Here is a 15,155-nt window from a genome sequence, read left to right as displayed (position 1 = left end):
GGATTCATTGTTAAATTAGCCACCGATCAATGTATGGAAACTGATCGGAACAACCTGGGTTCCCAATTACTATATTCCAGACTGTTCTTATTATCCGGGGATTAGAATTCCCAGTTGCTATTACTTATTACAAAACTGAAACTTGCGTCAGGAGAATCTAAGAATTAGTGCACCAATAAAACAAAAATATAAGACAGATAGTTAACTAGCACCCAGAATGAGAGGGTGTTTGACTATAGAGATATTAATTATTACACGAGACAAGGGGAAGAAGCGAACCGAAGATAATAATTTTCCTTCAGGGGAGAAGTCAGATAGAGCACCCTGAAGGTAGATTTTGAGAACAAAGAAAGTCACTTAACATAGCTTTTAGTCAGAAGCTTCTAATCTTGACACAAAAGACTCAAACAGACATATTTAGACATTGAACAAAGGACTTATACACAAACAATGCATGCCTATTTCAATTAAATAATACCGGATAATTTGATGAACAAAGACAAAGCCTCACAGACGAGGGAAGGCTCCCCCTTGTGGCCTCTCAGGTACACACAGGTCTCAGCACCAGAGATTTCTTAACCAGGGGTTTTAGAAACAGAAACATTAAAATAAAGACTGAGATCTCGACAAACACAGAGACGTGTCTTGGAAGTCTTGGGTCGAGATTAATCAATCCAGGTTAGCTCAGCCTCCACTGATTCAGTGCGATGCAAGATTGACTAATCCTGGATGAACTTAACCTCCATTAGCCTTCCTAGAGATAGATGCATGTCCCCACTTCTGGCATTCTACTGAGAGCGCAACTAGAACCCAAGGCAGGACCACTAAAACTTTCCACCACCGTCTCGGTCTTGGAGAGCCTGCACGAACTTACGACCACATCTGGTCTGTTTTGCGACAGATCCAGTTCAAAACATAAAAACCAGCCTGACCAGGCGGTGGCGCAGTGGATAGAGCGTCGGACTGGGATGCGGAAAACCCAGGTTCGAGACCCTGAGCTCACCAGCTTGAGCGCGGGCTCATCTGGTTTGAGCAAAAGCCCACCAGCTTGAACCCAAGGTCGCTGGCTCCAGCAAGGGGTTACTCGGTCTGCTGAAGGCCCACGGTCAAGGCACATATGAGAAAGCAATCAATGAACAACTAAGGTGTTGCAACGCGCAATGAAAAACTAATGATTGATGCTTCTCATCTCTCTCTGTTCCTGTCTGTCTGTCCCTGTCTATCCCTCTCTCTGACTCACTCTCTGTCTCTGTAAAAAATAAGTAAATAAATAAAATTAAAAACAAAAAAACAAAACATAAAAACCATAGACTAGTAACAACCAACAAAGCAGTTTTGAAAGCCCTACCTGCTTCCACCGGGGTTTCACATGCCTGGTGTCACAACTCAGCAAAGCCCCCAAATCCACTCTACCTACATTCTAGTCAGACACAGACTACAAACTTAGTTACAAACATAAAAGCGAAAGCAAGAGTTCAAAGGGAAGCCAGAAAGTTCAGTAAAGCACAAAGAGTTGCTCTACCTACCTCCTCAATTTTCTCCGCCAAATTATCCAAATTATGGAGTTTGGGAACCGGAAGGCATCTATCAGGGAATAGTCCGGACCCCACAGGAAGACCAAGAGCTCTGAAAACTCTCAAGTAGTGTGCCTCTCCACGAGATTCAAGCGGGGCCAGGCAGCTCAGTAAAGAGTCCAGCCAATTCGGGGTGTCTCGATCCAGTGACACAAAACACCGGATCCCAGACGAGCCCCCATATGTTATAAAGTACCTCACCCCAGATGCTGAAAGGTGCTGTACCTCATTTCATCGAGTTCACGTAGAGACACCCAGTCCAGATGAATTTTGAAGAGTTTTATTAGAGGAGGAGATTTATTAATATGCCGGCTGCATATGGCTGACATGGGGCATCTGCAAGCCCAAATCGTGCAGTACCAAAAATAGTTCAGGGGCTGCTTATATACCCTTGATCACACACAGGCGAGGGAGAGAGCATGACATCATGGCATGGGCTGACATTTGTTTAGGGGATACACAGAAACATTAAGACTTTTAAGGTAACACAATCAAAGATGTTTACAAATCTTTCAGGGTTCATCTTCCCTCACTAGCCTACAGGTATTTTACCCTCAAGATTCCAGGGAGGAGGAAGAACTACAATCAATGAAAGGTGGTATGTAAATTCTACCTCCTATTGAAAGAGAAGAAGTTTCTAGGTTAACCTTTATTATAGCTTTAAAACTGAATGACCCTCCTGACCAGGCGGTGGCGCAGTGGATAGAGCGTGGGACTGGGACGCGAGGACCCAGGTTCGAGACCCCAAAGTCACCAGCTTGAGCACGGGTTCATCTGGTTTGAGCAAAAGCTCACCAGCTTGGACCAAGGTCGCTGGCTGGAGCAAGGGGTTACTCAGTCTGCTGAAGGCCCACGGTCAAGGCACATATGAGAAAGCAATCAATGAGCAACTAAGGTGTCGCAATGCGCAACGAAAAACTAATGATTGATGCTTCTCATCTCTCCGTTTCTGTCTGTCCCTGTCTGACTCTCTCTCTGTCTCTGTAAAAAAAAACAAAACAACAAAAAAAACTGAATGACCCATTGTTCTTGCAAGCCAGAAACTTCTACATTCTTCTCCCTCCCCTCCCCAAAGGAGGGATGGGACAGGAAAGCCTGACCTTTCCTCCCAGAATATCAATATCAACTTTCAGCTTTTGGTACCTTACAACAATGTAAGAGTGTATACTCAGAGGCGGATTTAACGGCAGGTGCACCGGGCGTGCGCCCTGGGCCCCAACTTCTGAAGGGCCCTGCAAAACCCCAACTTTACACTTTCTTCTAATGACAGGGGCTCAATATTTTCTTCTGCACCCAGGGCCTCAACCAACCTTAATCCACCTCTGTGTATACTGAGCGCCTGTCCTACTGAGGGTGAAAAACAAGGAAAAAGGGATTATGCAGTTCCCGGCATCCAGAAAAGTGGATGTGTTACTATTGAGAGAGCAAGTGGAATGTGTGGTGTTTAATTTTTACTTTCTCATCTTTTTGGAACCTATAAAAGTTCTCATTTTGGCCTCATTATTTTTCCTAGACAAACTAAAAGGATTCCTTAGCTGAAGGCCAAGCAAATTTGAATTGGAAACTAGATAGAAGGATCTGGACACGAGTGGTTGAGGTTCCAAAGTGACTTGGGTCCTGGCCGGGTAGCTCATCCCGATTCCCCAGGGATATGGGTTCGATCCCCAGTCAGGGCACATACAAGAATCAACTAGTGAATAGGTAAATAGCTGGAACAACAAATTGATGTTTCTTTCTCTATTTTTATTTTATTTTTATTTTTTGGTGGCAGATACAGAGAGAGAGACAGGAAGGGAGAGACATTGTTGGGCAGATAAAATATATTATGCTCACTTTGTTAAAGATGGCGCTGCCCACGTGGAAGCCGTCGCCCAGGTGATATTAATGTGTGTTGGGGGCAGGCTGTGGGCAAGCAGGATCCTTGTAGCGTGGGGCTTGGTTTTAGGACTAAGCCATTCCCACCCTTTTTGATGTGGGAAATCCTATCATGCATCATATAAGTGACTTTGTATTAGAGACTTCTCTATTTTGTATATTGGATTAAAGCAGGGGTCCCCAAACTACGGCCCACAGGCCCCATGCGGCCCCCTGAGGCCATGTATCCGGCCCCGCCGCACTTCCGGAAGGGGCACCTCTTTCACTGGTGGTCAGTGAGAGGAGCACAGTATGTGGTGGCGCTGCAAAGCCAAAAGCAGGCCCATAGTTCCCATTGAAATACTGGTCAGTTTGTTGATTTAAATTTACTTGTTCTTTATTTTAAATATTGTATTTGTTCCCGTTTTGTTTTTTTACTTTAAAATAAGGTATGTGCAGTATGCATAGGGATTTGTTCATAGCTTTTTTTTTTTCTTTTCATTTTTCTGAAGCTGGAAACAGGGAGAGACAGTCAGACAGACTCCCGCATGCGCCCGACCGGGATCCACCCGGCACGCCCACCAGGGGTGACGCTCTGCCCACCAGGGGGCGATGCTCTGCCCATCCTGGGCGTCGCCATGTTGCGACCAGAGCCACTCTAGCGCCTGAGGCAGAGGCCACAGAGCCATCCCCAGCGCCCGGGCCATCTTTGCTCCAATGGAGCCTTGGCTGCGGGAGGGGAAGAGAGAGACAGAGAGGAAAGCGCGGCAGAGGGGTGGAGAAGCAAATGGGCGCTTCTCCTGTGTGCCCTGGCCGGAATCGAACCCGGGTCCTCCGCACGCTAGGCCGACGCTCTACCGCTGAGCCAACCGGCCAGGGCTCATAGTTTTTTTTTATAGTCCGGCCCTCCAACGGTCTGAGGGACAGTGAACTGGCCCCCTGTGTAAAAAGTTTGGGGACCCCTGGATTAAAGGTTTTGATTTCTGCAATATAAAGTGGCACAGACCAGGAGCTTGCTCTCTCTCGGTTCCTGAGATTAGCATTAGAGGAGAGGGCAGAGAAGAGAGTAGAGAAAGGCCATATGGAGGAGGCCAGGAGAAGCAGCCAAGATGGTGGAGTGTTGAGGGAGAAGCCAGTTTGTTTAGAGTTTGTGCAGGGAGAAGGAAGGAAATGGGGAACAGAGGTGAACAAGTCTGGGGAGCTAGAAACCTTTGATTCTAGGAAACTCAGAAAAGTCAATAGCTTTGTGAGTACTGAATGAGTGGGTTTTGGAGCCCAGTGTGTGTTTTTACTTGCTTGCCGGGTGCAAACTAGGATTAAAGATGATGGCCCACCAGCTTTTGGCTCCGTTGTTTCTTTACTGACTGTCTGAATCCAATGCGAACCTGCATGTGAATGGCCACAATGGCCGCTCCTGGCCCTACAGACATGAAAAGCATCAGTTCTTTGTTGCGGCACCTTAGTTGTTCATTGATTGCTTTCTCATATGTGCCTTGACCGGGGGTGAGGGGGAGCGGCTACAGCAGACCGAGTGACCCCCTGCTCAAGCCAGCAACCTTGGGTTCAAGCTGGTGAGCCTTGCTCAAACCAGATGAGCCCACGCACAAGCTGGTGACCTCGGGGATTTGAACCTGGGTCCTCCCCGTCCCAGTCCAACGCTCCATCCACTGCACCACTGCCTGGTCAGGCTAAAATTAATTTTTGAAAGTCTTTTGGCCTCACTTGTGGTGGCACAGTTGATAAAGTGTTGACCTGGAATGCTGAGGTCGCCGGTTTAAGACCCCGGGCTTGCCCAGTCAAGGCCCATACAAGAAGCAAGGTGATGCTTCCCGTTCCCCTCCCCCCATTCTCTCTCTCTCTCTCTCTCTCTCTCTCTCTCTCTCTCCCTCTCCTCTCTCTAAATTCAGTAAATGAAATCTTAAATAAAAGTTTTTTTTAAAAAAGGACTTGGGGAAAAAAAAAAAAAGGACTTGGATTAGCAGACTTCTGGTTCTTGTTCTGGTTGTCCTGTGAGGATCTGAGGCAGGCTGCAGTTCATACAGAGAGCGTGCCCGCGCGTGTGATCATGCATGTAGATTGAGTTCCAGCTGCAGTTCATACAGAGTGTGCCCATGCGTGTGATCATGCATGTAGATTGAGTTCCAGCTGCAGTTCATACAGAGAATGTGCCCGTGTGTGTGATCATGCATGTAGATTGAGTTCCAGCTGCAGTTCATACAGAGAGCGTGCCTGCGTGTGTGGTCATGCATGTAGATTGAGTTCCAGCTGCAGTTCATACAGAGAGCGTGCCCGTGCGTGTGGTCATGCATGTAGATTGAGTTCCAGCTGCAGTTCATACAGAGAGCGTGCCCGTGCGTGTGATCATGCATGTAGATTGAGTTCCAGGACCACATGAAGCTCATGCACACCCAAAATATTACCATTTCAAGATGTAATCAGTATTTTTCAAATTATTGCAATATTTTAGTCTCTTTTTCATCTTAAATCTTCAAATTCCTGTGCATGTTTTATACATACTGCACTTCCTCTTTCAGTCCAGCCACGTTTCTTGTGCTCGGAGGCCCACCCACGCTGCGGCTGCTGACCTGGCGCGGTCTCGAGTCATTACCTCTCTGTGGTTTAGTACTAGTTTCTGTCGACATGAGCACCAGTGGAGACATAACTCTTTTACTTCAGGCATCTGCCTCACTCAGATGAAAGCAGATAAACTAGCCCACATGTTAGGTTTAGCCTGTCTTTGTATCTTGAAGTCTCTCAGTAAATCGGCATCCTAGTTCTGTCCTGAGGTTTAGACAGCAGTGCACTCCATCCCCGAGGCCCAGGCAGTTCTGAGAGGCAGTTCTCAGCTCCTGGCACTGGCTCAGCCCACTCCAGCAGGGCCTGTGAGCCTGCCCGGACCGGAAAGTTCCTCTCACCTGCAGGGGCCTGGCTGCTTGGGAAGGAAGCCCTTTTTGTGCCGAGACTGAGAGTTCCATATTCTTCCTGTCTGCAGGGTGAGGCAGGGGTGTAGATATAACTGGGGGTGGAAAATAATGGTATTGCTCTGAGCGTTTTTGTTTTTAGTTGTGAATTTATTGAGTTCATGGTGACATTTTTAATTCTCATCAGTTTTTTTCCTTTTGTGCTATTAATAAACTTTAGAATGAAAGATAAAAGAATCAAAACAGTAACAAAATGTAGGAGAAATAACCCTTCCCTGTGGTTTTTAGCCAGAGGGAAGACAGAGGGAAGAGGGGGCCCTCTTTCATGTTGTCACCTTCCTGAGCACAGGGAGGACTGCCAGGAAGGCTGGTGGTGCTGCAGGAAGGCTGAGCTGGGAGGGAGGGAGCCACCCTCCCAAGACGTGGTTCTCACTTCTGGTAGGAAATGGTGCCACCCTCAGGTTCTTGTAGGAAATGCAACCAAACTTCCTGGTGGCTGTGGGGCCCAGGGGAAACCCCCACTCCTCTGGGAGGCTCCTCAGTGGGCCTGTGGGGTGGGAGGGAGGATTCCTGAAGGATGATAAGTCATAGGACTTCCAAGCTGGTTGTGAGACTTTAAGAAATGTCTTTACTCATTTTTAGAGAGGGGGGGGGGAGAGAGAGAGAGAGAGAGAGAGAAGGGGGAAGAGCGGGAAGCATCCACTCCCATATGTGCCCTGATTAGGCAAGCCCAGGGTTTTGAACCGGCGACCTCAGTATTCAGGGTGACACTTTATCCACTGCGCCACTGCAGGTCAAGCAGTTCACTTTAAGAGATCTTTCCTCCTTCAACCTCACTCACAAAAGCAGGCCAGGGTTTTTGTGTTGCAGTTCCTTTATAACTGTTTGGAAAGTTTGACTTGTACTTACAGTAGCTGGAAGCAGAAATGTACAAGATATTTAAAAGTCAGGAAGGGAGAACCAGCTGGTGAAACATCATCTGAGTCCTCCCCCCAGTACCTCCTACAGGAAGCACACGTCTCACATACTTTATAAAAGCATACTAAGTTATAAAAATTTTAAGCGGTGCAAAAGTAGAAAATGAAAGCCTTCTGTCATCCCTCTTCTATTATTAACCTTTGCTAAGTGGTGGTTAGCATTCTGGTCCATCGTTAGCATATCAGATCTTTAGTTGTTTTTGCAAAAATGGCATCCAGTAGAACTCACCCTTTTCACTTGACAATGTATCAGATTCTATGCTGGTGCGTTTCAAGCTGCAGTAAATTGCAGAGTGATACAGATATTCCTTAACCTGGTTGTTTCCCACTCTAAGCTGTTAGAACCAATGCTGAAGTGAACACAAGCGTCATCTCATCTCTTTCGGCACCTACACTATTTCTGTAAGAAAAGTCCTAGAAATCAAGTTGCTTAGTCAAGGAATGTGTTCATTTTTCATTTTGCTAGATACTGCCAAATTGCCTTCCAAAACTATTGTGCTATTTTACATTCCCCACATACACACAGTGAGGTCTTTTTAAAGGAAGTTCTTCCATAATTCTGGGTTTTTAATGTGCTCCAAGGAACAGATACCTCCAGTGAGGTATTCTGAAGCTGTCACCCAGGCATGGCGCTCAGCACTGGGGATACACTGGGAACCAAACCAAGTAAGATCCTTGTGACCCCACTGCCATGCGCCAGTGTGTGTGTGTGTAGGGGGTGGGGGCTGCTGAGCTCGAATCCATAAACCAGATCATGGCAGGTTGCATGGAGTGCCACATCTGATACTATGCAGTGACAGTGTGTGTGGTAAGAGGCAGTGGGTCATTGCTCCCTGCCTTGTGTTCTCGTGGGATTCAGGAGGGGACAAGCTGGATAGACACTAGGAACCTCCCATAACTGACTCCTAAGCAAGTTAACTTGGGTTCCTATAGTAGTGGAAAGCCCACGGAACTGAAAGCCGTGGAGTGGGGGAGTCAAATAAAAGTACAAATGGAATTTAAGTGCTTTAAAGGGAAATAAGGACCTTTAAAATAAGAATATCAATTCTACTCTACCGTTCTGGGTTTTCTGCAAGGTAGGATCATGTTGGTTTCAGTGAATAGGGATTGTCCAGAGCAGGTTGTGTTCTTGAGGCCCAAGCAGCTCAGGACTCATGGAAAAGGGGGGGGGGGAGGTAGCCGGAGACGGGGTCTGGGGTCACTGCTGAGCATCTCTCACGCCCACACAAGGGAGCCTCTGGATGACCTGTTCCTCCATCTGGAAGACGTTCTGTATTGTTGTTCCTTTGGGACACAGACCTTAGACCTCCACAGGCCCTTGATCACTGAAGGAAGCAGGCAAGAATGCAGAGGTGAGGTAGTATGGCTCATATGAGGGCAAAGGAGCCCTCTTGCTCCATTGTCTCTTTTTTGACTTGGCAAGCAAAACACTTCCAGGGGAGCAGCCACCTCCCTGTCTGGTTACTCATGGCATGCTGTTTCTCCTGATACAGAGAAAAGAAGTTAAAGACCCGAGTTCAAGAGCTGGTGAGTGCCTTGGAAAGACTCACCAAGAGCAGTGAAATCCGACACCAGCAATCAGCAGAGTTCGTTAATGACCTAAAGAGAGCCAACAGGTAAGATCCCCTTGTTCATATATCCCCAGTGGTACTTGCACTCACACATCAGGGAGGATGTTTCCTTAATTGCTGGGGCAATCTCCTGAGAATGGCCAGTCCCCACCTGCCCTTAGGGCAGGGGTCCCCAAACTTTTTACACAGGGGGCCAATTCACTGTCCCTCAGACCATTGGAGGGCCAGACTATAAAAAAAAACTATGAACAAATCCCTATGCACACTGCACAGATATTATTTTAAAGTAAAAAAAACAAAACGGGAACAAATACAATATTTAAAGAACAAGTAAATTTAAATCAACCAACTGACCAGTATTTCAATGGGAACTATGCTCCTCTCACTGACCACCAATGAAAGAGGAGCCCCTTCCGGAAGTGCGGCGGGGCCGGATAAATGGCCTCAGGGGGCCGCATGTGGCCCGCGGGCCGTAGTTTGGGGACCCCTGCCTTAGGGCCTGGTCTTCCCTGTGGCACAATTTCCCAGTGTTCCATAGGAATCTAAGAAATGCTTGGTAAAGACAAGTCCTTGAGCTAGATGTGTTTGGAATATGCAGCACAGAAATACAATGTGTGGTCTGTCCGCTCTTAATACTTCATATAGAAGTTCTGAGAAGTCATACAGTTTAAAAAAAAAATCTATCTTGTGTTTATGCCAATGTTTTCCAAACAAAACTGGCACTAGACCCTTTTATGTGTGCGACACTTACCGTCTGTGGGGAACACTGGGAGCACAGCTCTGAGACAGCAGCCTCACACTCTGGGCTCAGGACCCCCTGTGTGCTCAAAAAACTGAGCACCTCAAAGAGCTTTGTTCTCCTAATTATCTATGGACACTTTTCATTTTAGAAACTAAAACAAATTTTTGAAAAGTTTTTGTTTACTAAAAGCACAATTCCTTACAAGTAATACAAATGGACTTTATTTAAAAAATAATTCTACAAAAAATTGGAGTGGCACTGTTTTTATAATTTTTATAATTTTGCAGCCCTGGCCGGTTGGCTCAGCGGTAGAGTGTCGGCCTGGCGTGCGGGGGATCCGGGTTCGATTCCCGGCCAGGGCACATAGGAGAAGCGCCCATTTGCTTCTTCACCCCCCCCCCCTTCCTCTCTGTCTCTCTCTTCCCCTCCCGCAGCCAAGGCTCCATTGGAGCAAAGATGGCCCGGGTGCTGGGGATGGCTCCTTGGCCTCTGCCCCAGGCGCTAGAGTGGCTCTGGTCGCGGCAGAGCGACCCCCCGGAGGGGCAGAGCGTCGCCCCTGGTGGGCGTGCCGGGTGGATCCCGGTTGGGCGCATGCAGGAGTCTGTCTGACTGTCTCTCCCCGTTTCCAGCTTCAGAAAAATACCAAAAAAAAATAAAAAATAAAAAATAAAAATAAAAAAAATTTTGCAAATCTCTAATGTCTGATTTAATAGAAACAGCTACATTCTTACAATTGCTTCTACTGGCAATGTATTGTTTTGAACTAAACATATCAGGAAAACCAGCTTCACAGATTGTAGGTAAAAAATACAGGCCCCCACAGCCCTCCCCTGAAAGACCTTGGGAAGACTCAGGGGTCTGTCTTCAGGCCACACTTGAAGAACCTGAATGTCCCTGGAAGGGGAGCGGGTGCTGTTTTGGACCACAGGCGGGTTGTTGGTTTCACGGAGGTTGGTAGATTGAGAGACCCCCGCTGGATGGGGACAGTCCTCTTGACAAGGATTTATTGGACTGAATGGTTTATGTATGAGTTAAGCTAGCCTGGGGCTCCCAGGGCGGGCAGTTCAGAGGCCTATGTGCTGTTTGGTCAGCACTACCTTATGGCCTGTGTGCTCTGAATCCCACCAGTGCGAAGAATCAAGGGATGTCATGGTGGGCTCTCTGCCCTCACCCTCGGTGAGGTCACTCAGACTGCAGAAAGGAACTCCTTCTCGTCTTACCCTTGACCGTCTGCTGCAGGCACCATGGAACAATACACAGAATTTGTATTTAAATGACAGATTTCTGAAATTCAGCTCCCTCCTCTGCTTTTTTGAACACGGCCAGTTTGGATTGCTGGTTTAAACCCCTCCTAATGTTAATGGCAGCCTCGAGCTGCCAGCTGAGTTAATCATAGTTAAGCCAAGAGACGAATTGCTGTGTTGAAATCCTACATGATTTCAGATTCTTCCTGAAGAGGCTGAGTGCCCTGTTCCTTCCAAGTGGTGCCGCGGAAGCAGGTGCCCAGAGGACAGGAGTGTGTGTGTGTGCGTGTGTGCGTGTGTGTGTGTGTGTGTGTGTGTGTGTCACTGCTACCCCGGAGTGTGTGTGTGTGTGTGTGTGTGTGTGTGTGTGTGTGTGTGTGTGTGTGTGTGTGTGTGTGTCACTGCTACCCCGGGTGAATCTGAGCTCCTTCCCTCTGTTCCCACATAGCAACCTGGTGGCCGCCTATGAGAAAGCAAAGAAGAAGCATCAAAACAAACTGAAGAAGCTGGAGTCTCAGATGATGGCCATGGTGGAGAGACATGAGACGCAAGTAAGGATGCTCAAGCAGAGAATAGCTCTGCTGGAGGAGGAGAACTCAAGGCCACACACCAACGAAACTTCACTTTAATCGGCGCGCAGGCACCAAAGTTCTGCCCATGGAAGCTACACTAGAGCAGGTCACCAGAGAGAGCAGGGCCCCGGGGACAGTTCCTGTGGGGGGAATTAAGGAAGGCTGGCAGGCAGGGCAGCACTTGGACAACGGAGCACCGTGGACTTGGCCCTGGGGGCGAGGACTGCGCTGCCTGGGCACGGCGGGCATGGCAATTACTCGCTCTGCTCGGCACCAGCTCCGTCGCTCTGCGCCTCTCCTGCTCGGAGGGGCCCCCGCAGTCACTCTTCTGTTTTGTAGACAGCGACCTTATCTCTGGCACCCGATGTCTCCTCTCTCCTCCTTCAGGGAAAACCTCTGATGCACACAGGTGTGAATGTGTCCTAGTACACAGATTTGTACTACAAGAAGGCTTTGCTTTTCAAGTCCCACATGTCAACCCTAAGATACAGGCTGCCACTCATGCTCTGGGAGGCAGACTACAGGAGGGTGGCACATGGGTGTTACAGTCCTGGATGTGAAGTCACAGTAGAGCACGCCCCGGGCTGCACCTGAGCAGATCTGGATGGGAGAACACAACTGCCGTTGGCTCGCTGGGAAGGGGGCTCTTCTGACTTTGGGACTGCCCGCCCTCTTGGTGCAGTCTTGTCAACATCACGGCTCAGTGCTGAGGCTCCTAATAACTAAAATGTCATCTGGCATTTCCTCAGAAGCAGAGGAGCATTTTGGCACTTGCCCACCCAGGGCAGGCGCCCAAGCCCGTCCCCAGGAGTACATGAGCATGGACCTGCCTCTGTCGGTCTCAGGGCGAGAGGCAGGACACTGAGCCGATAATGCTCTGCAGGCTAATCCCCCCTATCTGATTGCTACTGAACCACAGGTTCAACACGTCACTCCTGTTATGAAAGGCAGGGGCGAGGCAGTGGCCCCTGAGGCCTCCTTTTTTCCCCCTGACTTGGGGATGGGTAACATATGGTGCTTAAACAGGTTCAAGTTCAGGCAAAATGCTGACAGGCCTGGGTAGGACCAAAGTATCTGAATTCTTTCAGGAAGAGCTTCCATCTTAAGTTCTTTATTCCTTTTCTACTGTACCCTTCTCTGTTTTACCCTTTCTTCTGTCGTTGCCCTACACTGAGACATTTTAAAGGACCACCTGCCATTTATTCTGTAGCACTGAGGGCCCACCCCAAGTGCCCTGTGAGAATTGTGTCCCCATGCCACAGCTCACAAAGTTCTTATGACCCGGTCACTGCATTAGTGTCCCCGTGCAATGTGTTTTCAGAAAGCGGGAATCAACTTCCTCAGCCTCCTGCACAAGGGGGATGGACACTATAGTCCCACTTTGGAGGGCAGAGTTTTACCCTAAAAGCAACCAGCTTTCTCAGGTAAGCCAGGGGGGCTGCCCAAGCCTCAGAGAAAGTCATCTGGTTTCATGAATTAAGAACCAGCCTTTGGGTGCTCTGACACCGAGGAAGTGCCGTGGGCTTGTCTGTCACCAACCTATCAGAGTCAGAATTGGTTCTTGTGATTTTTTAAAATCAGTACTTATTCTGAGTAATATTTTGTCACAAGGAAAATGTTTTGGCTGAAGTGTGTCCAAAAATGGTTTAATAGACAAAAATCAGTTTCCCCCACTTTTCCAGCTTGCCTAGGGAAACATCCTCCTCCTATGCAAACTGCGCGCTCTGGCGGCCAGAAAGTGTGCTGACACAGGAACACAGCCGTCTGCCAGCCCTGCTCCAGGGCGAGAGAACCCACCCTTTCAGGGCGTGTAACCCTCCAGACAGGAAGGTCTTGGCTCTTCATTGAGAGCCCCCATATTACTAAAACTGCCTGGCTTCAACTGAGTTTATACTTCAACATAATACTTTTTAAATTATGTAGTGGTTGGGTGAAAACTATTACCCCAGTAAAACTTGTTACTTTTATATATGTGTAGAATAAAAAAAGCTATTATTAAATGGTTGATTTCCTTTCCTTGTATTTTTCAAATACTACCTAAGACACAATTCTTGAAGGTGACAACAGTCACTTGATTATGCTAATTGTGGGGACTACTAAAACTGCATTTCTTATTAAATGATTGCAGGTGCCTGGTTAATTTTTCTTTTTAATAACCTGAATTAGTCTTTCTAAATAGAAGCTGGTTTATCTCCATTGGGGTAAAACAATGTTCTTAATTCTAACTTGGATGAGGTTAAAAAAACACCTTTACGCCTTCGTGTTTTTAATTGCCTTCTCCCAGTTTCCTCAGTGGGTTGCTCCCTTTCAGGCAGTTTCTTTCTCTGTTCAGAGTTCAGTCTCTGGCCTTAGAGCGATGGGCATGGACAGAAAGGGCCCCTCTCATCGTTCTCTCGGAGTGTACTTCCCACCGCTGAATTGAGGCAAAAATCAGGTGAAAGTTCTGGATGTTGCTGGTGTCGTCAACGTGTGGACCAACCACTACATCCGATGTTCTGCCGGGTGTCAACGCCACACCACCCAGAAAGCGCTTGACGTGGTCTGAGCTCGGCAGCTAAGCAGGGTCTGACCTGGTTCGTGCTTGGACGGGAGCCCTCTTGGAGCAGCAGGCGCTCTCGGCTGATGATCTGCCAGGCCCCAAGTGCTCCAGCTCCCAAAACTGCCAGAGACTTGGAGGTGGTAAAATTCCTCTTCGAGAATGTTACCAAAAGGTCTTTATGATTAAGTATCTATGTCATCAGACAGTTGACACTTATCATGCCCTCTCTACTTCTCATGTGCTGGCCCCAGGGGTATACTAGATGTCTCATCGTTGCCAACACAAGTAATTAACTATTTCATATTCACTCTCACCTACTGACATGTCAGGTTTCTGAAGTTAATATCCATGCTGCCTGAAACTGGAAATATGTTAGGTCAATAAAAAAGTAAGTGCCAGTTAAACATAACTGCTTAATTCTCCTTTGAGGTGCATGCAGTTTTTACTAAGTGTTCCCGAGTCCACAGCAGTACTTGACAGGAACCTCGGAGAACTCAATGACAGCCCTGACAGTCTACCACTCCAGAAAGGCAGCCCAAATTAGACCCTATAAGGCTTTTCCTTAAAAAAATTAGGATGTGGCTAGTAAGGATTTTACTACTCCAAGAACAACCTGAACACTGTCTGGCAGTCTCCCAGTTCCATGTAGATCACCTGATCTAAGCCGGACTGCCTGTCACTGGCATGAATTAGGAGCCTCCATAGTTGCCTGTTCCCTTCTACAGGTGTTTCCCCGTGGCCCACACTCGTTACCCTTCAACGCTGCCGCCATAACCCAAACATCTCAAGAGTTTAGGGTAGCATGCTTGTGTTTTATGTGAAGTGATGAGAAACACAGCAACACTACCTAAACCTTTATGAATGATTTCTGAGTCACAAGGTTCCAAAAAGCCTGAAGTCATTGCAAATACAAAACTGGGAGTATGTCTCACCTATGAAACTAAAGTGAAGTTTTCAATATTGTTCACTAAGTTCACTGCTGCACCCATTTCTAGATGCAGCAGACAGAGCTATTGTTTCTAGAGGCCAAAAGGGAGTGAGTTCTCTGATGATTAAAATTTTTTGCAGTGACTTTAAAAAGCTATTTTTTTTCTTTGGGGAAGCTAACATTTTTTATTTTTTATCGTAGGTGACACTAAGATCATATAGCAATTATTTTTC

At 47.4% G+C, this 15,155-nt stretch overlaps 1 protein-coding gene across 3 annotated transcripts in view; it reads left to right on the top strand.

Annotated features, from left to right (window-relative positions):
• MCC (MCC regulator of WNT signaling pathway) overlaps positions 1–13,873 on the top strand; it is a 521,764-nt gene extending 507,891 nt beyond the window's left edge. For all 3 annotated transcript variants that reach the window (XM_066382027.1, XM_066382028.1, XM_066382029.1), the window contains 2 exons: positions 8,820–8,942; positions 11,332–13,873. In XM_066382027.1, the coding sequence (XP_066238124.1) occupies positions 8,820–8,942; positions 11,332–11,512 (304 nt within the window). In that variant the 3' untranslated portion in view covers positions 11,513–13,873. The remainder of the gene's footprint in view (positions 1–8,819; positions 8,943–11,331) is intronic.
• The last annotated feature ends 1,282 nt before the right edge of the window (positions 13,874–15,155 follow it).

Source organism: Saccopteryx leptura, chromosome 4 (assembly GCF_036850995.1).
Source record: "Saccopteryx leptura isolate mSacLep1 chromosome 4, mSacLep1_pri_phased_curated, whole genome shotgun sequence".
Classification (NCBI taxonomy): Eukaryota; Metazoa; Chordata; class Mammalia; order Chiroptera; family Emballonuridae; genus Saccopteryx; species Saccopteryx leptura.
This window is presented reverse-complemented; position numbering and strand designations above follow the sequence as displayed.